We start from the raw sequence: 26,351 nt of genomic DNA on the forward strand, positions 1-26,351 counted from the left end.
CACCACGCCCAGCTAATTTTTGTATTTTTTGTAGAGATGGGATTTCACCATGTTGACCAGACTGGTCTCGAACTCCTGAGCTCACATGATCCGCCCACCTCGGCCTCACAAAGCCCTGGGATTATAGGCGTGAGCCACCGCACCCAGCCTGTATTTTGTTCTTAAATAACCACAATTACTTGTGGGAAATGCCTTAGATACTCTGTAACATCTTAAACAGTGGAATCTAATTGAAAACTGCCACCGTCATATCCTGTTCTATGTTGGTTTTTGTACAGTACTTGATTTTTATAGCAGCAACCTATGAAAACCCAGCTTTGCAGAGATGCAGTGTCATTGCAAGGAATGTGACGTAATACTGAAAACTGAAATACCTCGAACTTGTAGTTCATACAGTGGCCAACAGGTGTCGCCGGGTTTCCTTTGAAAAATCCAAAATACCTTGTGAGTTCCCGGCATGTTGGTGAACCCACCGGAAACAGCCATAAAGATCTGATCCATTGATCATCTGGGGCCTGCATGAAATTACACCAATTGCAGCCTTTAAGGTCGTCAGGTTTTTTGTTTCTGCAAACAAATAAAAGGTCCATTTTCCCAGAGCAGATTTAAATTTGGTTAAGATTTGATTTCTTGGCCAGGTGCGATGGCTCATGCCTGTAATCCCAGCAGTTTGGGAGGCTGAGGTGGGTGGATCACTTGAGGTCGGGAGTTAGAGACCAGCCTGGCCAACGTGGTGAAACCCCATCCCTACCAAAATTGCAAAAATTAGCTGGGTATGGTGGCGGGCGCCTGTAGTCCCAGCCGCTCAGGAGGCTGAGGCACAAGAATCACTTGAACCTGGGAGGTGGAGGTTGCAGTGAGCTGAGACTGCGCCACCGCACTCCCGCCTGGGCGACAGAGGGAGACTCCGTCTCAAAAAAAAAAAAAAGATTTGATTTCTTATTGATCATTTTTAGTACAAATTTTACTGTAAACTACACTTTTAGCCATTGTCAGTGTCCAGTGAGGGGCAGCGAAGGTGGCCTCTTTCTACTAAGGCAGATTTTCCCCAAGTTGGTTTTTGCAGTTTTTATTGTGACCCTAGAGGTACGATTTTTTTTAACTTTAAAAATTTTTGTCTATAGCAGGCTGTCATTTGCATTTTTAACCCTTTCAGATTCTATTTTGGGGTGAATAACACTAAAGCAATCGTTTGTAAGGAAAGACACACATGTATGTCTTGGCTGCATAGGCAAGTGGGGGCTGGACTCCCTCAAGGTCCCTGCCTTGCTTGGGGTTGACAAGGAGCGGGGTCTTACATGGCCCGCCACTTAACAGGTACCTTGGATTGGTACAAGATAGAACTGTAATCCCAGCACTTTGGGAGGCCGAGGCAGGTGGCTCACCTGAGGTCAGTAGTTCAAGACCAGCCTGGCCAACATGGTAAAATCCCATCTCTACTAAAAATACAAAAAAATAGCCAGACGTGGTGGTGTGCGCCTGTAATCCCAGCTACTCGGGAGGCTGAGGCCGGATAATCGCTTGAACCCAGGAGGCGGAGGTTGCAGTGAGCCGAGATCGCACCACTGCACTCCAGCCTGGACGACAAGAACGAAACTCTGTCTCAAAACAACAACAACAACAACAACAACAACAAACAGATGACAGATGAGGGCAGATTGCCTCCAGAGTCAAAATGCCCTTGTAGGTTCACTGTGATTTTTTTTTACCATCTGACCGTTCTGTCTATTGTCAGAAGTGGAGACCCCAGAAGAAAGCCTCACAGAGGCTGAAGTGGCAACAGAGAAGGAAGGAGAAGACAGGGACCAGCCCACCACACCTCCCAAGCCCCTAAAGACCTCCGGTGAGTTTCTGGTCCTCTCCTCCGCCCTGCCCCACCTCCTGATTTTGGGGTCAGAAGTCTTTGGAGGACAATTAATTTAAACAAGGCATAGATTCTCAAACTTACTGCTTAAGTGCAAAATCTAGAAGAAGAATAGTTTTTATTACTGGGTTTTTTTTTTTTTTTAATTATTATTTTTTCCCATGCATGTGGGAAAGGAGGAAAGAGCCAGTCATTCTTTAAAAAGTCTTCATAGGCCAGGTGCGGTGGCTCATACCTGTTATCCTAGCTCTTTGGGAGGCTGAAGTGGGTGGACTGCTTGAGCCCAGGAGTTCGAGACCAGCCTGGGCAACGTGGCGAAACCCCATCTCTACCAAAAAAAATACAAAAAGGAGCTGGGTGTGGTGGCACTCACCTGTAGTCCCAGCTACTTGGGAGGCTGAGGTGGGAGGATTGCTCGAGTCCAGGAGGTGGAGGTTGCAATGAGCTATGATCGCACCACTGCATTCCAGCCTGGGCGACAGAGCAAGAACTCCCCTGCCTCAAAAAAAGTAAAAGATAAAAAGTATTCACAGCTTTCAGAAGTCATAGGTGTAAATTAAATGTTATTAATTAAGTTAGACAACCAAACTGAGTTACAGGGTTTTAGAGGCTGAAGTTACCCCCCAGGGTGGTCCAAGTGGCCGTGAGGCCTCTGTGTTAGAAACGCTTGCGGGGAGAATTTTAGGGATACAGAGTTGTATCTGATTTTCTACAGCTGCTGGGAGGATTGGGAATATTTTCGTCTCATGAGGATGAAACTTCTTTTTACCACTATTCCTAAGTCTCCTATGTCAGGCCAAGAGGCCAAGTGCTAGAATTCCACTAGTTTAGCACTGAGGAGTTGACAGCAGGCCTGAGATCTCAGCTCAAAGCTAGCAGAAAGGAAAAGGGTAGGTTTAGCTATATCTTCCATCCACGGGGTCAGAATGATCTTGGAGGTTTAAAAAAAAAAAAAAAAAGTCTCAGGGTCAAAAGAGTTTGCATCACTGTCTGAGCGCTCTCACCACAGAAGCAGAGACTCCGATGGAAAGCATTTCAGAGCCCGAGGTGGCCACGAGGCACGAACTGCAGGAGGAGGAAGAGCAGACCAAGCCTCCCCGCAGTGCTCCCAAGACACTCAGCAGCTTCTTCAGTGAGTTTTCCTTGCTCACCCACCTCCCGGGGTTGTCCAGGCAGGAGGCTGGTGGGCCTCTCTCCAGAGGCCTGAGATGCTGTGAGACCCTTCTCCCTTTCCTGCTGGTTGGAAAGTCAGCCTTGTCTCTACCAGCCTGTCACCCGTCTGCCCACGCACTGGGGTAGTGCTGGGTGCAGAATGGGTGGGAGGTGGGGGCTACTGGAAGGAGAAAAGGCCCACTGTTTTCTGTCTTCATTCCTAGCCCCCCGGAAGCCAGCAATCAAAAAAGAAGTGAAGGAGGAGGAGCCAGGGGCTCCAGGAAAGGAGGGAGCTGCTGAGGGGTGAGTCAGTGTCCGGGTCTGAAATGGGTCTTCCAGGCGTGTTTCCTTCTCTGCATTCCCACAGCCCCACCCCCAGCTCAGGCTTCCTCCTCTTGCAGGACTTGGCAAACCTTTTCTATAAAGAGCCAGAGAGGGAGCCGGGCGCAGTGGCTCAAGCCTGTAATCCCAGCACTTTGGGAGGCTGAGGCGGGCGGATCACGAGGTCAGGAGATCAAGACCATCCTGGCTAACACGATGAAACCCCGTCTCTACTAAAAATACAAAAAATTAGCCGGGTGAGGTGGCGGGCGCCTGTAGTCCCAGCTACTCGGAGGCTGAGGCAGGAGAATGGCGTAAACCCGGGAGGTGGAGCTTGCAGTGAGCCGAGATGGTGCCACTGCACTCCAGCCCGGGTGACAAAGCGAGACTCTGTCTCAAAAAAAAAAAAATAGCCAGAGAGTAAATATTTTAGGTTTTACAGGACACATTTGGCCCCTGTTGCAACACCATTCTTAGCTCCCAGGACCTGTAGAAACCATCCACGATCGGAGTTTGCTGACCATGGCCCCAGCCACCCCCCGACCCTGCCTCCAGTCTTTCATCCTCAGTCTGATCCCCGTAGAGCCTGGGGGATCTTTCTAACACTCAGAGTTGACTCTGCCCCTCTAGGGTTCCCCAGAGCCCTCAGGAGAAAATCTACGCCCATTCGACAGCTGACCCCCACCTCCCTCTCTGGCCTCACTTCCTACTTCTCTGTTCCTCTGGCTCTGAACTCACCAGATTTTTTATTTTTGAGATGGAGTCTCGCTCTGTTGCCTAGGCTACAGTGCAGTGGTGCCATCTCAGGTCACTACAACCTCCACCTCCCAGGTTCAAGCGATTCTCCTGCTTTAGCGTCCCAAGTAGCTGGGATTACAGGTGCACGCCACCACACCCAGCTAATTTTTGTATTTTTAGTAGAGACACAGTTTCAGCATGTTGGTCAGGCTGGTCTTGAACTCCTAGCCTCAGGTGATCCATGCACCTCGGCCTCGCAAAGTGCTGGGATTATAGGCGGGAGCCACTACACCTGGCCTGAACTCACCAGATTGAGTGTATGTGCTGGAAGCCAGTAGGCGCATCTCCTCTGCCTTAAAATTCACTGAACACCCCTTCTGTGCCAGCCCTGGGTGGCCCACGGGGATGAACCATAGAGAGCTGGCCGCCCCGCCCTGGCCCTGGTGATGTGTACAGTGTGCTGGGGCTGTGGGACACTGAGTAGGTTGTTAAACAATTCGTTGCTTCACTGTAATTTTGTTAATTACTTGAAGAGGTGTTTGGGCTGATTCCCATGACACCTAATATGCACACAGGAGGCCACACTGAAGACTGATCGGATGCGCGGGTGGATACATATCCTATAAAGTGATGATGTCACCCCCCTGCCATGCTCAAAACCCATCTCCGATTCCCCCCAGCACAGAGGATAAATGCTGGGCTTCCCAGTGCCCTCATGAGCCAGCCCTGTTCACCTTACATTGTAGCCTCCTGGCATCTGCAGCCTCCTCCTGCTCCCTCCGCACACCACGTCCCCATGTCCTCTCATTCCTCCCTGCTTTTTTTTTTTTTTTTTGAGACGGAGTCTCACTCTGTCGCCCAGGCTGGAGGCAGTGGCGCCATCTCAGCTCACTGCAACCTCTACTTCTGAGTTCAAGCGATTCTTCTGCCTTCGCCTCCCGAGTAGCTGGAATTACAGGTGCCTGCCACCAAGCCTGGCTAATTTTTGTATTTTTTAGTAGAGACCAGGTTTCACCATGTTGTCCAGGCTGGTCTCAAACTCCTGATCTCAGGTGATCCGGCTGCCTCAGCCTCCCAGAGTGCTGGGATTACAGGCGTGAGCCACCGCGCCCAGCCTCCGCCCTGCTTCTGAACATGCTTGCCCCCGGCCTAGAACACTGTCCTCAACCCACCTTGCCCAGCAGGCTTCCCTCAGGCCCCAGCTCCTATTGCACCTGCTTGGGGAAGCCTGGTGCCTCGCCCTTCGTGCGTGAGAGGAGGTGCGTGTCCCCAGCACTTGAGTCAGACTTTCTTTTATGTCTTGTCACGTGGTAAAGAGCCTCCCTAACCAGACCAGCGTGAGCAACACAGCAAAACCCCATCTCTGCAAAGATCCGTTGGGCTTGCTTATGTGCACCTGTAGTCCTAGCTGCTCAAGAAGCTGAGGTAGGAGAATCGCTTGAGCCCGGGAGGTTGAGGCTGCAGTGAGCATCGTTCCACTGCACTCTAGCCTGGGTGACAATGAGACCCTGTCTCAAAAAAAAAAAAAAAAAAAAAATAGAGGTTGGGAATAGTCTCTAGAGCTGTGCTGCTTACCAGCTGTGTGGCCGTGGGTGAGTTACTCAACCACTCTGTGCCCCAGTTTCTTTATCTGGAAAAGGAAGTTAGAAAGGTCCCTTCTGGCCAGGCACGGTGGCTCACCCTAGCACTTTGGGAGGCCGAGGCGGGCAGATCATTTGAGGTCAGGAGTTCAAAACCAGCCTAGCCAACATAGTGAAACCTCATCTCTACTAAAACAAAAAAATTAGCCAGATGTGGTCGTGCGCACCTGTAAAATCCCAACTACTCGGGAAGCTGAGGCAGAAGAATCACTTGAACCCAGGAGGCAGAGGTTGCAGCGAGCCAAGATCATGCCACGGCACTCCAGCCTGGGCAACAGAGCGAGACTTTGTCTCAAAAAAAAAAAAAGGAAAGGTCCCTTCCTCCCATGTCTGATTGTTAATCAATGTGGCATTAGCATGGCACCTGGCACTTTGTGACACCCAGGACTGTACATGCCTCCCTCTGTCCTACTTCAGCCGTGCCATCCCTTCTCTGTTTCTCCAGCGTGTCTGCACCTCGGGGCCTTTGCACTCGCTATTCTCTCTGCCTGGAATGCTCTTCCCCTGCTGCCCCTGTGCTAACCCCTCCCCTCATTCTGCCCAGATGTCTCCGGCGTTCCCTGACCGCCCTGTGAAGCAGCACCTCTCATCTCGTCCTCTCCCTCTACTCAGCTTTCTTTTGTTTTCTGAAAGATTTTTTTTTAACACTTAAAACTAATGATGTGTTTATACAGGGGGGTTTTTTTTTGCCCACTTTCCTCTGACTCTCCTGCTGGAATGTGAGCTCCAGGTTAGCAAACTTTGTGTCATCCAGCTCTGCACTGTGTGTCTTAAACAGAGCCTGGCACATCACAGTTGGAGGAATGACTTTGCTTTGACCCAGGGCTCTGCAATTCAATCTCCCTCTTGCCTCCATAGACCCCTGGACCCATCCGGTTACAATCCTGCCAAGAACAACTACCATCCCGTGGAAGACGCCTGCTGGAAACCGGGCCAGAAGTGAGGTTTCTCCCTTTTCAGACTGTCCCCCTGCAGTCCCTGTTGCTGCTGGAGGCTCCCTAAGCAGAGCCTTGGTTGGGAGAAATGGTCAAGTCTCTCCCTTCTGTGTTTTGGCGACAGTCAGCGGCATTGAAAGGGACAGAGAGACAGCCCTGGGCTGTGAGCTCATGCGTTTGGGTATTGGCAAGGGTGTCCCAAGGAGGTGTGAGGAAGCAAGGGTGCAGACGGGCAGCGTGGTATAGCCTGCACCACTGTCGCTCTTGTGTCTCTGTTCCTTCCCCAGGGTCCCTTACCTGGCCGTGGCCCGGACGTTTGAGAAGATCGAGGAGGTGTCTGCCCGGTAACTAATCAGGCCTGCCTGGGCGGGGGCGGGGACGCTTCTGGCTCTGTCCTCTGCATGGCGGTCCGTGCTGCCTTGTTCCGCCAAATCCTTTCAACTTGGCCTCCGATCCCACTCGGGCGTATGATCGTGGATGTCAGACATGGTCACAAAAGCAGGTCCTCTTGACTTTCTGCCTCGTTCTCATGGGTCAGAGCAAGACACAAGGGTGAGCCCAGATGTGCGGCTCATTCTGCTTCCTGCCTTCACTGTCAACCCCACTTCCATATGTGTCCATGTTGGTTAAGTGATTCGAGCCTGATGTGACTGCTCCGTAGTGTCCCTTCTTTCTCACATAGCATATGTTACCAGCGCTTTTTTTTTTTTTTGAGATGCCGTCTCGCTCTGTCGCCCAGGCTGGAGTGCAGTGGCCGGATCTTGGCTCACTGCAAGCTCCGCCTCCTGGGTTTACGCCATTCTCCTGCCTCAGCCTCCCAAGTAGCTAGGACTACAGGCGCTCGCCACTGCGCCCGGCTAGTTTTTTTGTATTTTTTAGTAGAGACGGAATTTCACCGTGTTAGCCAGGATGGTCTCGATCTCATGACCTCGTGATCCGCCCATCTCGGCCTCCCAAAGTGCTGGGATTACAGGCTTGAGCCACCACGCCCAGCCCAGCACTTTTTTTTTGAGACAGAGTCTCGCTCTGTCACCCAGGCTGGAGTGCAGTGGCGCGATCTCAGCTCACTGCAAGCTCCGCCTCCCAAGTTCACACCGTTCTCCTGCCTCAGCCTTCGGAGTAGCTGGAACTACAGGCGCCCGCCACCACGCCCAGCTAATTTTTCGTGTGTGTTTTAGTAGGGTTTCATGGAGTTAGCCAGGATGGTCTCGATCTACTGACCTCGTGATCCGCCTGCCTCGGCCTCCCAAAGTGCTGAGATTACAGGCGTGAGCCACCACGCCCGGCCCTAATTTTGTATTTTTAATAGAGACGGGATTTCACTATGTTGGCCAGGCTGGTCTTGAACTCCTGACCTCAAGTAATCTGCCCGCCTCAGCCTCCCAAAATGCTGGGATTACAGGCCTGAGCCACCACACCCGGCCCTCTTCTGTATTTTGTAAGGATGCTTTTTGGATTCAGAGCCTACCTGAATTCACTATGATCTCATCTTAATCTATAGGTACATCTGCAAAGACCTTGTTTCCAGATCAGGTCATGTGGTGAGGCTCTGAGTAGACATGAATTTCAGGGTAGGCTGTTCCACCCACTGCACCATCCAATGGTGGCTCTTGCCTACAGTTATTACTGCGGGATTTCCCTAATGTTGGTTTTTGTATTTCTTCTCTGAACCTTAAAAACCTTGGTAATGAGACTTCTGTAAGAAAAACACAGCTTCTCTTTTTAATGAGGCCCCCTAAGTTTGCCAGTAACAAACCCATTCTTTCCAGCTTTGATGTTTTAGACAGAAACACGGTTTTCTTTTTAGAGGCAGCGCAGCTTAGTGGCCGGGAGCACAGTCCTCAGGCCCATGGCCTTGGTTTACATCTCAGCTTGATACTCACTCTGTGACCTTGGGCAGGCCGTGGACTCTCTGTGCCTCCGTTTCTTCATCTGTAAGATGGAAATAATAATAGTACCTACCTCAGAGGCGAGCTGTGAAGATTCAGTGAGTTAAAAGGTGCAAAGTGGCTGGCCGTGTTGGCTCACGCCTGTAATCCCAGCACTTTGGGAGGCCAAGGCAGGCGGATCATTTGAGGTCAGGAGTTTGAGACCAGCCTGACCAACATGTTGAAACCCCGTCTCTACTAAAAATTAAAAAAAAGTTAGCCAGGCATGGTGGCATGCACTGCTAGTCCCAGCCACTCTGGAGAAGAATGACCCGAACCCACTAGGTGGAGGTTGCAGGGAGCCGAGATCACGCCACTGCACTCCACCTTGGGCGATGGAGCCAGACCCTGCCTTAAAAAAGAGTGTAGAGTGCTCAAAGCCAGCTCCTGAATTTAGCAAACGCTCCCTAGCAGGCCAGGCGCGGTGGCTCACACCTGTAATCCCAGCACTTTGGGAGGCCGAGGTGGGCGGATCACGAGGTCAGGAGATCGAGACCATCCTGGCTAATGGTGAAACCCTGTCTCTACTAAAAATACAAAAAACTAGCCGGGCGTGGTGGCGGGCGCCTGTAGTCCCAGCTACTCGGGAGGCTGAGGCGGGAGAATGGCGTGAACCTGGGAGGCGTAGCTTGCAGTGAGCTGAGATCTGGCCACTGCACTCCAGCCTGGGCGACTGAGCGAGACTCTGTCTCAAGAAAAAAAAGAAAATGCCCCGTAGCATTAGCTGTCATTTCTCTGGGCTGATCATCACCATCTTCATCATTGTTACTGTCACACCAAGTCACTGCCCCACTGTATCCGCCCAGTGGGTTCACCTTGCCCACTGCCTAGACAGAGCCAATTTATCAAGACGGGAGAACTGCAGCGGAGAAAGAGTAATTCCCGCAGAGCCGGCTGGGCGGGAGACCGGAGTTTTATTTTCACTCAGGTCCGTCTCCCTGAGCATTTGGGGAGCAGAGGTTTTAAAGAAAATTTGGCAGGTAGGGTCTTGGGAAGTGGGGAGTGCCGATTGGTCAGGTTGAAGATGGACTCACGGGGGGTCAAAGTGAGTTTTTCTTGCCGTCTTCTGTTCCTGGTTGGGATGGCAAACTCGCTAAGCCAGATTATCTGGGTGGTGTCAGGCTGAGTGCAGGGTCTGCAAACTCTCTCAAGCCCTGATCTTAGGTTTTACAATAGTGATGTTATCCCCAGGAGACGGCTGAGGAGCCAGAGGCTGCGTGACCCCTAAACCTAAATTTCTAATCTTGTAGCTAATTTGTGAGTCTTGCAGAGGCAGGTCCCTAGGCAAAAAGGGGTCTTTTCCAGAAAGGACTATTACCAATTTCGTTTCAGAGTCAAACCATGAGCCGAATTCCTTCCCAAAGTTAGTTCTGCCTATACTCAGGACTGAACAAGGACAGCTGAAAGGTTAGAAGCAAGATGGAATCGGTTAGGTGTGATTGCTTTCCACTGTCATTTCCTCAGTTAGGGTTTTGCAAAGGCGGTCTCACTACTTAGCAATCTGTGATTTTCCTCATGGCTCCAGGCCCCAGAGCCTGGGACTGTTCCTGAGCCCTTTCCTCCTCTCCTTTCTCCATTTCTTTCTAGTGTCCACCCCCTTAAACCCTCCCCACCCCTATACCACACTTTGGCCTTGAAGAACCAGGTGGTCACACCCCCGTCCCTTCCTCCAGGCTCCGGATGGTGGAGACGCTGAGCAACTTGCTGCGCTCCGTGGTGGCCCTGTCGCCTCCAGACCTCCTCCCCGTCCTCTACCTCAGCCTCAACCACCTTGGGCCACCACAGCAGGGCCTGGAGCTTGGCGTGGGTGATGGCGTCCTTCTCAAGGCAGTGGCCCAGGCCACAGGTAAGAGGGACTGTGGTTGGAGGAACCGGAAGGACGGGAGCTCAGCCAGAGAAAATGCAGAGGTCAGGCGGATCAGAGAGAGACTCTGAAACTGGGGTGAGGCAAAGGCTGAGAGGGAGGAGCACCTGATGGGGACAGATTTGCAGGGGTGTGGCAGAGAACATGGGGCAGCGGTTCAGGTGAGGGAGGACCAGGCCTGTGTTGGGACAGGGGCCGTGGGGTGCACTAAAGGGGAGGGCTGGGGAAAGATGCTGGAGCCAGCGACAGCAGGATTTAGGGGCTGAGATTGAAGGTTGGGGCGTGGAGAGGTCTGAAAGGACTTCGACTGGAGGGATTGGAAGGAGCGGGAGGAAAGAACCCCGTGTGTGAGGGGCCGGTGGCCTGCAGGGGCCCAGCCGCCAGTGCCGGGTGGAAAGGCTGGTGATGTGGACGACCCGCCTGCCAAAGGCCTGGAGTGCTCGGTGCTTATCAGGAGGACACTGGGGAGCCATGGAAGGGCTGTGAGCAGGCAAGGGGCAGCGTCCAGGGAGAAGAGGAGCTGGATCCCAGCTGTAGAGGAGAGAGGAGAGGGCAGGAGTTGGGAGAGAGGGAGCACAGCAGAGATCTGGCAAACAGTGGGTGTCAGGGTGAGAAGGCAGGAGGAATGCCTCCAGGATCTCCCTGGGTGAGGGGATGGATGAGGACGCCATCAGCAGCCTGGGACCCTGGTGAGGGGCAGGCGCCTGCAGGGGGCATTCATCGCCCCGGCGTGGGGCAGGCGTGAGCAGCCTCTGTCTGTGGGCCCCCAGGGCCATCCAGGAAGTTTGGAACTGGGTCTGAGGCTCACCAGGTCTGGCTCAGAGCCCAGGATTCGGGAGTGGTCAGCGTAGGAGGGATGACCACCCACTGGTGAGTTCTCATCCACTTGGGGAGAGGATGTGCTAGGAGCACTGGAGCTGGCTTAGGGCCATGGAGACCAACGTTTAGGGAAGGCGGGGGTTTCAGGCTTTCATGAGAGGACAAAGGGACTGAGAAAAGTTGACTTGGATCAGGAAAGAGTTAGAGGTTTATGGGAGCCAGAGGAGATGAGACTCAAGATTCTCTCACTCATTCACTCGAGATGTGTTTCTCGAGCACTGACGTCATAGCAGACCCAGCACACACGGGGTCTGTTAAGAATACTCTGAGCTGCAGGTAATGAAAACCCAACTACATTGGCTTAGATAAAGAAGGATCTGTTTTTCTCACAAAAGAAGTTGCAGATGCTGGCTTTCCTGCCCAGCGATCCGTGGCGGCCGGGGCCTCTTCCGCTCTCTCATGCTCCCACCCTTGGCGTGTTTGTGTTCACGCTCACACTCCTCTCCCTGCCGCCTCGTGGCCCCCGTGGCTGCCCAAGTCCCGGGTTTGTTGTGAGTTGTTGACCACTGTGGAGAATCCCATCCCCTTTGACGTGTGAGCCGATACGTCACATACCGGTGAACACTCACTGCTGACGTTCCCATTTATGGGAGTTTCACTTCATGTGCGAGACCCGGCCGTTTGGTGTGTCCCCTCATGTGCCGCGGCCAAGCGTCCGTGGACTGAAACGCGCGCCTGTTCATCACGGACTGCTTTCCCTGTCCTTCTTTTCTGTGTTAGGGTTAGGGCGTTATTTCGACATGTGTAGGCAGGTTATGTTATCTCCACATTTCATTTCAGAACAGAAAAGAGGTGACACACAGTATCTGGTGACAAGGGTCTGTTAGTTCTGATACGTTGAGAGCTGCTTGTCACACTTGTCACCGTGACTTGAGGCTCCACCTCCCCAGCTCTTACACCCAGGCGCCCACTTACTGACCCACTTACTGACCCAACTCTGGACAGTAAGTGGGGCCAGAGCACATCCCACGTGGCTCCAAAACAAGCCAAAGGGTCACTGGTCACTGCCAGAGATGTTCCTGACCCGCCAGAGGAAAGGGTCCCTTGGCCTTCTCTGCTCTGTCCACACTCACGTCCCTAGTGATCTTGTCCCGCCCATGGCTTTAAATCCTATCTGCTCCCTGATGACACCAGCCCAGATATCTCCTGAGTGTGGTCATGTTCGTTCATCCACCGCTTTCCTGGCTCCACGTGCATGTCTGCTGGCTTCCTACAGCCAGCGTAGCTGGGGGCACCTTCCCCAAGCCGTTTCTACCAAGTGGGTGAGCGTTAGACACAGTGAGGTGCAGGGACTCGCCACAAGCGCACACAGCTGGAGAAAGTTGATCCAGGCCGCCAGAGAAGGGAGACACGCAGTCACAGCTGTCACCCTCGACACCCCCACCCGCACTCTCCCCTGCAGGTCGGCAGCTGGAGTCCATCCGGGCTGAGGCAGCCGAGAAGGGCGACGTGGGGCTGGTGGCCGAGAACAGCCGCAGCACCCAGAGGCTCATGCTGCCACCACCTCCGCTCACTGCTTCCGGGGTCTTCAGCAAGTTCCGTGACATCGCCAGGCTCACTGGCAGTGCTGTGAGTGGCCGGCTGCTCACCCTGGACCCCAGGCATTTTGGGGACCTGAGGCCATGTGTGCATCAGGAAGGCTTCTGGGTAGACCATCAGCTGGGTCACTTCAGTTCTGCTTGTAGGGGGCACGGCTTCCTCTCCTCCTCCTGCACCCAAGCCTAGGGGATTCTCCTCTCCAGAGTCTAGCAGACCTAATGCCATGGCTGCCACATGACAGGACTCTAAATACTTCCTGGATAAAGGGAGAGGGAGGCAAGGAGAGCTAACTCGTTCTTACTGCCCTAAGAGCGGGCGGCCATGGGAGCTGGAACGTGGGGATGGGGTGAGGGAAGGAGGGCAGGTATTCCAAATGCGGGGCAGCAGCGTGGCTGGTGGGGTGGAGGTGTGGTCCCTGCCTTCACCAGGCACTGATGGCTCTTCTCCCGACTCTCCAGTCCACAGCCAAGAAGATAGACATCATCAAAGGCCTCTTTGTGGCCTGCCGCCACTCAGAAGCCCGGTTCATCGCCAGGTGAGTGTGTGGGCCTGTGAGGCTGCGGAGGGGGACTGCAGACCCGGAGGTGAAAGGAGGGAGGGACTGGCAGCCAGAATCATCACGAATGCCCTGACCATCCTTGGATGAGAAAAGCATGAGCAGGAGGCCTGGCCCCTGAAGAGTGGGAAGGGACGGTTTCCTTTCTCAGGCCAGCTTCTGTCCCTTGGTAGTGCTGTCTAGAGAAGGCCCCTGGGCCCCTGTGGATGAAGCGTGCTGTGATTGATTAGTGAGGTCTGCCTCTGCCTGGGCACAGGCCCTGAGAGCAAAGCCATTGAGGGCTCATATCATGGAGCATTTCTTGGGTGCCCAGCCCTGTGCCACGTGCCTTATCCGTTCCTACCAGCAACTCTGTGAGACTGGTCTTGTTACCCTCACCTCCAGTTTATAGAAGGGGAAGTGGAGACCCGGGGAGGCAAACTAAGCCACTTGCCTCCTGCCATTGGCTCAAAGCAAGGACCATGCTGGGGTCCTGACCATCACAGTCACCAGGGCGGGCGCCAGGCTCAGTTCTCTCCCTGACTCATCCTCCTTGAGCCTCGCGAACCCCTCAGGGCAGCTGAGATGAGAGGTGCTGGTGCACCTACTTGTGCCCCTCCTCAGTCCATGCTAGCTGGCAGGATCATTACTGCCTGACCTCAGTTTCCTTATCTGTCACATGGGGCTGCGTGATGTCTGGGGTCCCTTTCAGGCTCTGAAGATTCTTCTGGTTTTTGAGGAGAGGGTCTATACATGTCAAAGTGGGGTAGACCAGAGAAGGGAGGAGGCAAGATCTGGGAGGTGCAGACAAGCCCCCTTCCCTGGCCTGCTCTCTCCCCAGGTCCCTGAGCGGACGGCTGCGCCTTGGGCTGGCAGAGCAGTCAGTGCTGGCCGCCCTCTCCCAGGCTGTGAGCCTCACGCCCCCAGGCCAAGGTGAGCTCCTGTGGCCCGTCACTGTGTCCCTCACTGGAGTTAACTCGGGCTTCCCCCCTCCTCTTCAGAGGCCCATGCCCACCCCTTCCCCAGCGGGCCCCTGCCATCCCAGGCTCCTCTCCTCTCCTGTAGGGGGGAGTGTCTTGGGCTGCAGCATCTGCATTCCTTGCCATACAGCAAACCACCCAGTGTGCACCCTGGCGTAGCCAAGGACATGGGCACCTTCCAAAGCCTCTGGTGGGTCTTTTCTTAGAATTCCCACCAGCCGTGGTGGATGCTGGAAAGGGCAAGACAGCAGAGGCCAGAAAGACGTGGCTAGAGGAGCAAGGCATGATCCTGAAGCAGACGTTCTGGTGAGAGCTGGGCCGTGGGCGGAGTTGCCAGGGGCTGTGGGCAGAGTGCCAGGGATGGGGTGGAGCCAGAGGAGCAGTGGGCGGGGCCAGTAAGTGATGGACAGGTGTCACTAGTGCGGTTATGGGGTGACTGAGAGCAGAGGTGATGATCTAGACAAGACTGGTGCTTGGCACAAGGTTGATGACAAAGATCAAGAGGGTGGCAAACAGTGAAGGGTCAGTGACCCCAGGAGAGGTATAGAAAGATGCTGACAGCGTCCGGGCGCAGTGGCTCACGCCTGTAATCCCAGCACTTGGGAGCCCGAGGCGGGCAGATCTCTTGAGGTGAGGAGTTTGAGACCAGCCTGGCCAACATGGTGAAACCCAGTCTCTACTAAAAATACAAAAATTAGCCTGTAATCCCAGCTACTTGGGGGGCCGAGGCACAAGAATCATTTGAACCCGGGAGTCGGAGGCTGCCGTGAGCTGAGATCACGCCACTGCATTCCAGCCTGGGCGACAGAGTGAGACTCTGTCTTTAAAAAAAAAAAGAAAAAGAAAAACGCTGACAGCAAGGGAGGGCAGCCGGCCTCATGAGGTTTCTGAGTTCCAGACAGGGCTGTGCATGTAGAAAGACCTCAAGGGACCCTGAGAGGAGCAGGTGACTGGTACATGGTGAAGGGTCCTGAGAGTCATGGAGAAGACATCTGTGGAGTGGTCACGAGGGCTCCGGAGAGAGCCATGTGGAGGGACCTAGGGCAGCAGCTGGCCCAGGGCTGGTGACTCCAAGATCCTGACTGCCCCAGAGAGGATGTCAGAGGCAGGAGGGCTGATGGCAGTTCCACAGATGCCCTCAGAGCAGACAGTGGTGAACAAGCCCCGGCAGAGCTCCCAGGCCCGGACAGCAAGCTCAACCCAGCCTGCACGTGGGGTTCTACCAGCTGCTGACCTCAGGCCTACCCCACGCCAGCTACATCAGAATCTTTGTAGGTGGAGCCTGGCCTTGAAAACCTTTATTTATTTGTCTGTTTTTATTTTTTTTTTGAGATGGAGTCTCGCCCTGTCATCCAGGCTGGAGTGTAGCGGCACAATCTCGGCTCACTGCAACTTTTGCCTCCAGGGTTCGAGTGATTCTCCTACCTCAGTCTCCTGAGTAGCTGGGACTACAGGCGCGTTGCCACCACCCCTGGCTAACTTCTGTGTTTTTAGTAAAGACAGGATTTCACCATGTTGGCCGGGCTGGTCTTGAACTCCTGGGCTCAAGTGATGCACCCGCCTTGGCCTCCCAAAGTGCTGGGTCTACAGGCATGAGCCACCGTGCCCGGCCAAAACCCTTTTTTTAAAAACTATGTCCTTGAGTAGTCTCATGCGTAGCCCAAGTAGAGAATCGCTGGTCTCATGGTGACAGATAGGGAGCAGGGGCAGGGCCAGACTAAGGGAGACAAGGTAACAGATAGTGACACCAAAGGAGAGCACAGAGACAGGGTGGCAAGAGGAGTTCGGCACGTGGTGACTGAGGTGGGCAGAGGTATCCAGGAGCCCAGGTTTCTGGGTGCAGGCTGAGCTCTCTTTCCAAACTGTGTGAGTTCTAGAAAGGCTTTCTTTATCTTGTTCTCACCCTCCACCCCAGCGAGGTGCCCGACCTGGACCGAATTATCCCCGTGCTGCTGGAGCACGGCCTGGAACGTCTCCCGGAGCACTGCAAGCTGAGCCCAGGTACAGACCCCAGGGGCGCTGAGAGCAGCCCTGCCCCGTCCTGAGTCAGCATGAGGATGGCCATTGTAGGCGCCCCTCTCAGAACCTGCAGGGTCCTCTCCCCCACCAAAACCGAATGCTCTTCCCTGGTGCTGAAACCCACTGCTTTTCTCCTTGGAATTTCCCCAGTTTCACCTTCTGGAGTAGACAGGGTGTAGGCGATGCTGCTGTGATAAACAGGAGCTGGGCGTGGTGGCGTGTGCCTGTCATCTCAGCTTCTCGGGAGGCTGAGGTGGGAAGATCGCTTGAGCCCAGGAGTTCAAGGCTGCAGTGAGCCGTCATCGCGCCACTGCCCTCCAGCTGGGTGACAGAGTGAGACAATAAATAAGTAAATAAAAATGGACCAGAAGGCAGTGAGGCAAGATAGAATCTCTTTCTCTCACACATAAATGTCCAGAGCAAGGGAGGTGGACAGGGAAGGTACAGGTGTGCAGCTGTGACCCAGGGATGACCCAGGTTCCTGTATCTTGTCCCTCTGTCCTCCAAAGGTTGTCACCGCAGTGTCTGTGATCCAATGTGGCTCACTTCCCTGTTCTAACTGTGGGAGGAGGGACGCAGAGGAGGGAAGGGAGGCAACCAGATTCCTTGCAAGGATGTGAGCCAGACATTGCACATGCTGCGTGGGTTCCAATCACATGGCCTTTCCCAGCTGCAAGGAAGGCTGGAGGCTGCAGTCCCAAGTGGGAGGCTAGGTCCCCTTCTAAAACGTGGGAGGCTTCGTGACTGAAGAGCAAGGAAGGAGAATGGTCCTGGGGCCCATTAGCAGTTCTCCTCGCCATGTCCCCCTCTAATCCATCGCCTTCCCTCTCCTCTAACTCCCTCTCCTCTCCCAGGGATTCCCCTGAAACCGATGTTGGCCCATCCCACGCGGGGCGTCAGCGAGGTCCTGAAACGCTTTGAGGAGGCAGCTTTCACCTGCGAATACAAATACGATGGGCAGAGGGCACAGGTATGGGGAGTGGGACGTGTCCCTTCCACAGACAGGAGAACGTCAGAGAGCGAGGGGGTGGTCACTGAGGCCTGAGCTCCAAGCCGGCCTGCGCCGCAGACTGCCCAGCTGCCCTCGCTCGTCCCTCTGGGCTTCAGCATCCACCTCCCTGCAGTGGATGGAGTTTTTGTTTTGTTTTGTTTTGCTCTTTGAGACAGAGTCTCACTCTGTCACTCAGGCTGGAGTGCATTGGCGTGATGTCGGCTCACTGCAACCTCCGCCTCCCAGGTTCAAGTGATTCTCCTGCCTCAGGCTCCCAAGTAGCTGGGATTACAGGCGCCCACCACCACACCCAGCTAATTTTTGTATTTTTAGTAGAGATGGGGTTTCACTATGTTAACCAAGGATGGTCTCGATCTCTTGACCTCGTGATCCACCCACCTCTGCCTCCCAAAATGCTGGGATTACAGCTGTGAGCCATCATGCCCAACCTGTAGAGTGTGGTCTTAACTACCTCACTGGCTTATCCAAAGCGACAATCATCCAGAATCCTGACCGATGATAGTGGGAGCTCATGAAACGTGGGCTCTGCTGATGCTGCTGGTGGGTGTGTTCATTTCAACAGCTGTTCTGGGAGGTGCCCACATGACCCCTTCATGCTGTGTTGTGCGTTGTGTCCTGTGATCCAGGGTCTCAGGCGTCCTTGGTCCTGGGGTCTGTAAGAATGGGTTATGTCTCTTCTGTCCTGACAGGTGTGGGGCCTTCTCACCTGGGGATAGGTAAGCAAGCGAAGTGGGTGGATGCCACAGGGCTCGGGGCAGTTACAGGAAGTGGACCCCTGAGGAGACCAGCCCGGCCAACACGGTGAAACCCCATCTCTGCTGAAACTACAAAAATGAGCCAGTGTTGTGGGCGCCTGTAATCCCAGCTACTCGGGAGGCTGAGGCAGGAGAATCACTTGAACCCGGGAGGCAGAGGTTGCAGTGAGCCAAGATCGCACCACTGTGCTCCAGCCTCCACGATACAGTGAGACTCTATCTTAAAAAAAAAAAAAAAAGGGTGGATCCAGTAGACACAGGATCACACAGATGGATCTCCAAAATAGTGTTGAGAAAAAATACACAAGATGATTTATGATAGTGACAATGATTTCTTGACAACTGTTCCTTGAAATAACAACATACCTACAAGATACTATATATGCAGCCCTGCTTAATGGCTGTGACCAGACTGTCTTAAAATAAATAGACATAGAGGCTGGGTGCGGTCGCTCATGCCTGTAATCCCAGCACTTTGGGAGGCCGAGGTGGGCAGATCACCTGAGGTCGGAAGTTTGAGATCAGCCTGGCCAACATGGTGAAACCCCGTCTCTACTAAAAATACAAAAATTAGCCAGGCGTGGTAGTGAGCGCCTGTAATCCCAGCTCCTTGGGAGGCTGAGGCAAGAGACTCTTGAACCCAGGAGGTGGAGGTTGCAGTGAGCAGAGATTGCACCACTGCGCTCCAGCCTGGGCGAGACTCCACCTCAAAAAGAAAATCAGAATGAGATCTAGAGCGTAATGACATTTAAACAAATCAGCACCCACATGCAGCAAGGTGCACGTGCTTACATGGGGAGAGGTGTAGGGTTGGAAATGAAGAAGAAAATGATGGCAGGAGCTTCCAGAGACAGGCCTGTAGAGTGTGGTCTTAACTACCTCACTGGCTTATCCAAAGCGACAATCATCCAGCTGGGAGGTGCTGTTGGAACTGAGATGATTCACTCACGTCTCCACACCAGTTCCTCCTCCAGAGCTTCCAGAACCTTCTACCAGTGCAGGTGGGGTCAGAAGAGTAAGGTGAGGCCACATGAGGGGACTCAGCTGATTTCCCCTCCCTTCTCCCATCGTGACAGATCCACGCCCTGGAAGGCGGGGAGGTGAAGATCTTCAGCAGGAATCAGGAAGACAACACTGGAAAGTACCCAGACATCATCAGCCGTATCCCCAAGGTGGGTGTCGGCCACGCACTTGCACTCTGCCACGGGCTGTGGTCAGGGGTGCAAAGATCTGAGGCCACTCTAGGCCAGTGTGGCACAGTGCGGGGTTTATTGGGAGGAGATCAGATTGCGTTTGGCTGCAAATGATGGAGCACTTAGTCCTGCGAGGTGTAAGCTGAAAGGGTTTTTTTCTCACATCTAGAGGTGGGCACCCCAGCACAGACTTGGCTGAGCACTGATGTCCCCCTGAACCCAGCTTATCACTACCTCTATCCCCTGCTGTCCGTGGCTGGCTGGCTTTTAGTGCCGATGCTTGTCCCCTTAGAGTTTCCCAAACAGATGTCACTCTTCCAGACAGAAAGAGGGAAAAGGGATTCTAGCTTGAGTTAACGCTTTCCTGGACACCTCCCACCCACACCTGCTCCCCCGCCATGGACTCCAGCTGGGAGTCACTGTCCAGCACTGGGTTCCGTGGCCACCCTAGTGCAACAAAGTCTTGAAAAGCCAGAGTCTAACTCTGCAGCCTCTCTGGTCAGGAACGCAGGGAGAGGGAGTCAGGATGAGTGTAGACGGGGCCAGCCTGCGGATAGGCCCCGAGTCTCAGAGGTAGAGTCATACAGAGCTGGGCCTCACAGCTCTGTGAGCTGGGGGCTTCTCTGCACCCAATAGGGGTCTTGTGCCTGTTCAAGGAGTCCTCCATCAAAGAGCCTTTCTCTTTGCCTGCCCCTAATTAAATAGGAAATAGGCTATTTCAGAAAGCAGGGGGCACAGTGGCCAGCTTTCTGCCTGTTAGAGACAGTGACAGCGAGAGGCACAGCTGAGTGCATGCATTAGGGGAGCTCCTGTTCAGTGCCAAGCACTATTTTTTAAATCGATTTTCTTAAGGTGTAATTTCCCTAAAAGTTAGTGATTTTCAGTGTGCACTATGCTGCTTCATTAATTTTGAAAAGTTCATACACTCAAGTAACCAACAACCCAGTGAACATATAAAATATTTCCACATTCTCGTCATTCTGACATATTTCCTCTGGGCGCGGTGGCTCACGCCTGTAATCCCAGCACTTTGGGAGGCTGAGGCGGGTGGATCACCTGAGGTCAGGAGTTCAAGACCAGCCTGGCCAACATGGTGAAACCCCATTTCTACTAAAAATACAAAAATTAGCAGGGTGTGGTGGGCGAGCGCCTGTAATCCCAGCTACTCGGGAGGCTGAGGCACGAGAATTGCCTGAACCCAGGAGGCAGAGGTTGCCGTGAGCCGAGATTGTACCACCATACTCCAGCCTGGGTGACAGTGAGACTCCGTCTCAAAAAAATAAAAATAAAAAATCAAATATTTCCTTGTGTCCCTGGCCAAGCGAGGCCGCCTCCTGTGCCCCATACCGTGCATGCACCAGAGGCAACCCCAGGTCTGCTTTTTTGTTGCCACAGGTTGGTTTTGCCTGTTCTAGAGTTTCCTGTCGGTGGTATAATACGGCACTAGTCTCTTGCATCTGGCTGCTTTTGCTCATTCGTTCAGCAGGTATTTAGTGGACATCTGCTCTGAGCCAGGTCCTGTGCTGGAGACTGGGAGCGTAACAGGCCTGCCATGGTCTCTGCCCTCACTGAGCTCATAGCCCAGGAGAGCAGGCAGACCTTCACCAGGGAGTCCTGCAGTTGGCTCTGTAATTATACGTGGAGATCCGGGCTCCACGGGAAAGGATCAGCATTCTGTGAGCCTATGTAAGAAACAGGCCTGGCTGGGCTCAGTGGCTCACTCCTGTAATCCTAGCACTTTGGGAGACCAAGGCAGGCAAATCAGTTTAGGTTAGGAGTTCGAGACCAGGCTGACCAACATGGCAAAATCCTGACTCTACTAAAAATACAAAAATTAGCTGGGTGTGGTGGCACGTACCTGTAGTCCCAGCTATTTGGGAGGTTGAGGCAGCAGAATCACTTGAACCTGGGAGACAGGCTGCACTGAGCAGAGATTGCACCACTACACGCCAGGCTGGGTAACAGAGGGAGACTCTGTCTCAAGAAAGAAAAGAGGAGAGACCGGGCGTGGTGGCTCACACCTGTCATCCCAGCACTTTGGGAGGCTGAAGCGGCTGGATCACAGTTGAGGTCAGGAGTTCGAGACTAGCCTGGCCAACATGGTGAAACCCTGTTTCTACGAAAATACAAAAAGTAGCCGGGCGTGGTGGCATGTGCCTGTAATCCCAGCTACTCAGGAGGCTGAAGCAGGAGAATTGCTTGAGCCTGGGAGGTGGAGGTTGCAGTGAGCCGAGATCATGCCACTGCACTGCAGCCTGGGTGACAGAGCGAGACTGTCTCAAAAAGAAAAGAAACAGGCTTGGCTTAGACTTGGTGCCAGGGAAGCTCCCTGGCTCCAGGATACAATATGAATGCTGCCCCGGCTTGGGCAACATAGTGCTGCCTTGAGGGAAAAGAAGGCCACCCAGTGGAGGAGACGGACGGGGCAGGCATTCTAGAGGGAACTGCATATGCAAAGGCCCAGTGGTGGAAGAGGCATCGCCCATTTATTTGAGAAACAGAGAGGCTCACATGCTGGGGCGAAGAGAGGCTGAGGGGGCCAGGCGAGGCGAGGGACGACCCAGGAGAGTCCCCACAGCTTTGGGGAGTCATGGGGATGGTTTTTAGCAGGGAGGTGCTGTGATCAGATTTGGGGCTTGCCAAGTGTCACCCTGGCCACTATGGGAAAACTGGATTGGAGAGGGTCGGTGCAGGACAGGGAAGCCCAGTAGGCTGGGCTGAGCAGGGAGGCCGTGGGAAGTGGACAGCTTAGGAAATCATCAAGTTCACTGGGGAACTGAATGTGGGTGACAGAAGGAGGGAGATGACAAGAGCTCCTGGGTTTCCAGCTTGTGGGACCAAATATTACATTCTCAGAAACGTTCGTTTCTGTCTCCTCTTGGTGGGGAATAAGAGAAAAGCATCTGTGTGCATGTACCTCTTTGTTAGTGCCTCTTGAGAGCTGCAGAAGGAAAGGGGAATGTATCTCCCCGTGTTTGTCTTTCCACCTCATCCTCCACCTCTCACAGGCCCTGGGTCTCTCCCTTCTCTTTTCAGATTAAACTCCCATCGGTCACATCCTTCATCCTGGACACTGAAGCCGTGGCTTGGGACCGGGGAAAGAAGCAGATCCAGCCATTCCAAGTGCTCACCACCCGCAAACGCAAGGTAGCATCACCCGCTCCACTGCCTGCCAAGGCCCTGTATTTCCTCATCTTCCGTCCAGTCCTGGCTGCGGGTCCTGCCCAGTGCCCAGAAGGGCAGAGTGTCAGTCTGAATGCAGTTCTTTCAGCCTTCTGCAGAATGGCTGCCACAGCTCCAGCCATCACATTCTCATCCCAGCATCCCAAGTAGGAAGAGGGGAAGGGCCCTTTTCCTGCATCTCTGTTGTTTCACTATGAAAGAAGATCTGTTCTGGAAACCCCCACAGGTTTCCCCTTTTCCATCTCATTGGCCAGGACTGTGCCATGTCACTGCCATTAGCTGCAGAAAAGGCCGGGAGAGCAAATATCTGGTGAAGGGGAATGAGGTTGTCGGAATGAGCTGAGAGCCGTTACAATCCAGCACCTGGAACCAGCAGCATGGCCGCCCTCACAGATGGGCAGCCAGTTAGGTGGGGCGAGAGGGAGACCAGTAGGTGCATGCTGTTGGCCTCAGGCCCAGCACACTGTCTCACCTTCCTGCACTCACAAACTCCATTGTGCCCCAACCCAGGAAGTGGATGCGTCCGAGATCCAGGTGCAGGTGTGTTTGTACGCCTTCGACCTCATCTACCTCAATGGAGAGGTGAGTTCTGGCTTCCTGTCCAGGAGCAGCTGAGGGGTGACGGGGTGGGGTGTGAGCCTGGCAGCTGCCAATCTGACTTCCTTTTCCGACTCTGCCACTTCACACGGCCAGGAGGCCACACTTGGGCAGGAGTTCTCAAAGTGTGGTCTGAGGACCCCTGAGGTTCCTTAAGATTCTTTCAAGGACATCTTCGACGTCCCCCTGTTTCCAACTCCACGTTGGCGTGAGGTGGATATTCCTCAGGTCCTGCCACCAGAACGGTGTGTTGCAGAAGCACGCAGGAGAATCCAGCCTCTGTGAAGCCAGATATTAGAGGATTTGCCAAAGTGTAAAATAATGCCTCTAGTCTCACCAGTTTTTCAAAACATAGGTTATGTTTCATCAAAATATGTTATTTAGAGCCAGGCACTGTGGCTCACACCTGTAATCCCAGCATTTTGGAAGGCGGGAGGATCGCTTAATCCCAGAAGTTCAAGACCAGCCTGGGCAATATAGAAAGACCCTGTATCTATTTAAAAAAATAATAATAATATTATTTAGATTAGCATATTGGATTTGTTTAATTTCTCATTTTAAATTTCTAATATGGTGTAACTATAATATTATGTAACCCACATTAACAAGCTCTATGCAGTGAGTCTTGAAAAATTTTTGTTTTTGTTTTTGTTTTGAGACAGAGTCTTGCTCTGTCACCCAGGCTGGAGTGCAGTGGCACGATCTGAGTCTTGAATAATTTTTTTTCAAGACGGAGTCTCGCCCTGTAGCCAGGCTGGAGGGCAGTGGTGCAATCTCAGCTCACTACAACTGCGTCCTCCCAGGTTCAAACGATTCTCCTGCCTCAGCCTCCCAAATAGCAGGGATTACAGATGTGCACCACCACGCCCAGCTAATTTTTGTATTTTTAGTAGAGACAGGGTTTCACCATATTGGCCAGGCTGGTCTCGAACTCTTGACCTCAGGTGATCTGCCCCCCTTGGCCTCCTAAATTGCTGGGATTATAGGCGTGAGCCACTGCGCCTGGCCTTGAATAACTTTTAAGAGTGTAAAGAGGTCTCAAGAAAGAGAAGTTTGAGAATGGCTTGCTTTGGGGTATCAGGAATCTGGAGCCAGGCCACATGCCTTCATATCTCAGCCCTCCCTTCCCAGCTGTGTGGCTACAGATGAATGACTCAGCCTCCCTGTGTGTCAGTTTCCTGATCTACAGTAAAAAGCTAACAGTGGCAGGTGCCTCATCTGTTAGGGTGAGGGCTAACTGGTAGGACAGGGGTGTGGAACTCAGTAGCTAGTACATGGAAGCTTTCAAAAGAAATTTAGCTGCAATCAGACCAAGCGTAGTGGCTCACGCCTGTAATCCCAGCACTTCGGGAGGCTGAGGCAGGCGGATCACTTGAGGTCGAGAGTTCTAGACCAGCCTGACGAACATGGAGAAATCCCGTCTCTACTAAAAATACCAAAAAAACCCAAAAAACTAGCTAAGCATGGTGGCACATGCCTGTAATCCCAGCTACTTGGGAGGCTGAGGCAGGAGAATTGCATGAACCCGGGAGGTGGAGGTTGCGTTGAGCTGAGATCGCGCCACTGCACTCCAACCTGGGCAACGAGAAGAGTAAAACTCCTCAAAAAAAAAAAAAAAAAGCTGCAATCATCATCATCCCAGATAACCTTTTTTTCTTTTTTTTTTTTTTTTTGAGATAGAGTCTCGCCCTGTTGCTGGAGTGCAGTGGCAGGATCTCGGCTTGCTGCAACCTCCACTTCCTGGGTTCAAGCAATTCCCCCGTCTCAGCCTCCCGAGTAGCTGGGACTATAGGCATGCACCACCACGCCGGGCTAATTTTTGTATTTTAGTGGAGACGGGGTTTCACCATGTTGGCCAGAATGGTCTTGATCTCCTGACCTCGTGATCTGCCTGCCCTCCTTGGCCTCTCAAAGTGCTGGGATTACAGGCGTGAGCCACCGCGCCCAGCCCATACCAGATAATCTTTGACAGTCTGGTAGATGAACAATGATCTTGTGATAACTTGATAACTTCCATCTTATTAATGAATATTGATTATCAGTCATCTTTTCAGATTGTTGGCTGTGTGCATTTGTTCTGTGATTTGCCTATGCGTGTCTTTTGCCTGCCTGTCTGGTGGGTTCTCACTCATATCTTTCTGGTCTGAAAACTCTTTCTCTGTTAGGCCTATCTGTCCTTCACCGGGACAGGTGGAGCTAGTAGTGGTTCTAATACTGAGATGCCTTCGGTGCCCAAACCCCCAATTTTATGATGCAAACTGACATTTCACTGTATGAAATTACTATAGGAAGACAGTCAGAGTCTGATTTTTGTTTCCTGTGATGTCTAGGGAGAGAAAAATCAAGCATCAGGTGCTTTCCAAACACTGGGTACTTTGTGGGTTTTTCTGCAGGATTTGATCATCCCTGCTCAGCTGGTTCCTTTATCTCCCATGAGCATTTCAAATATTTCTTCTCATTCCTTCAAAGATTCCTTCTTTAAACTTTGTTGATGGCCTATTTTGCTGTATAGAACTTGTTTGAAGTATTACTTTAAAAAAATTTTTTATTGACGGGGTGTGGTGGCTCACTCCTGTAATCCCAGCATTTTGGGAGGCCGAGGCGGGCGGATTATGAGGTCAGAAGATCGAGACCATCCTGGCTAACACGATTAAACCCTGTCTCTACTAAAAATACAAAAAAATTAGCCAGGTGTGGTGGCAGGCTCATGTAGTCCCAGCTACTCGGGAGGCTGAGGCAGGAGAATGACATGACCTTGGGAGGCGGAGCTTGCAGTGAGCCAAGATCGCCCGCTGCACTTCAGCCTGGGCAACAGAGTGAGACTCTGTCTCAAAAAAAAAATTTTTTTTCTATTATCAGTAGTTGAACATGGATGAACTATTTTTATGTAGTCAAGTGTATATCTTTTTTTTCTCTTTAATGTGTCCTCATCCCCAAGATTTTTTTTTACTTTGAGACATAGTCTCTCTCTCTTAGGCTGGAGTGCAGTGGTGTGATCTTGGCTCACTGCAACCTCCAACTCCCGAGTTCAAGCAATTCTCCTGCGTTGGCCTCCCAAGTAGCTGGCACTACAGGTGCCTGCTGAGGACCTCACCCAGCTAATTTGTGCATTTTTAGTACAGACCAGGTTTCACCATGTTGGCCAGGCCGGTCTTGAACTCGTGACCTCAAATGATCCGCCTGCCTCAGCCTCCCAAACTGCTGAGATTGCCGGTGT

General features: G+C 52.8%; 1 protein-coding gene across 3 annotated transcripts in view; it reads left to right on the forward strand.

The window, feature by feature from the left end:
• LIG1 (DNA ligase 1) overlaps window positions 1-26,351 on the forward strand; it is a 54,350-nt gene that overhangs the window by 17,312 nt on the left and 10,687 nt on the right. For 2 of the 3 annotated variants that reach the window (XM_023182720.2, XM_023182721.2), the window contains exons 7-21: window positions 1,736-1,843; window positions 2,874-2,996; window positions 3,241-3,319; window positions 6,574-6,654; window positions 6,938-6,994; window positions 10,252-10,424; window positions 12,724-12,890; window positions 13,319-13,395; window positions 14,237-14,328; window positions 14,582-14,681; window positions 16,291-16,376; window positions 17,249-17,364; window positions 19,238-19,333; window positions 22,391-22,501; window positions 23,048-23,119. In XM_023182720.2, the coding sequence (XP_023038488.1) occupies window positions 1,736-1,843; window positions 2,874-2,996; window positions 3,241-3,319; window positions 6,574-6,654; window positions 6,938-6,994; window positions 10,252-10,424; window positions 12,724-12,890; window positions 13,319-13,395; window positions 14,237-14,328; window positions 14,582-14,681; window positions 16,291-16,376; window positions 17,249-17,364; window positions 19,238-19,333; window positions 22,391-22,501; window positions 23,048-23,119 (1,538 nt within the window). The remainder of the gene's footprint in view (window positions 1-1,735; window positions 1,844-2,873; window positions 2,997-3,240; window positions 3,320-6,573; window positions 6,655-6,937; window positions 6,995-10,251; window positions 10,425-12,723; window positions 12,891-13,318; window positions 13,396-14,236; window positions 14,329-14,581; window positions 14,682-16,290; window positions 16,377-17,248; window positions 17,365-19,237; window positions 19,334-22,390; window positions 22,502-23,047; window positions 23,120-26,351) is intronic. The other variant, XM_023182722.3, reaches the window with a different exon arrangement.

The sequence above is a fragment of the Piliocolobus tephrosceles genome, chromosome 21 (genome assembly GCF_002776525.5).
Source record: "Piliocolobus tephrosceles isolate RC106 chromosome 21, ASM277652v3, whole genome shotgun sequence".
Taxonomy (NCBI): domain Eukaryota; kingdom Metazoa; phylum Chordata; class Mammalia; order Primates; family Cercopithecidae; genus Piliocolobus; species Piliocolobus tephrosceles.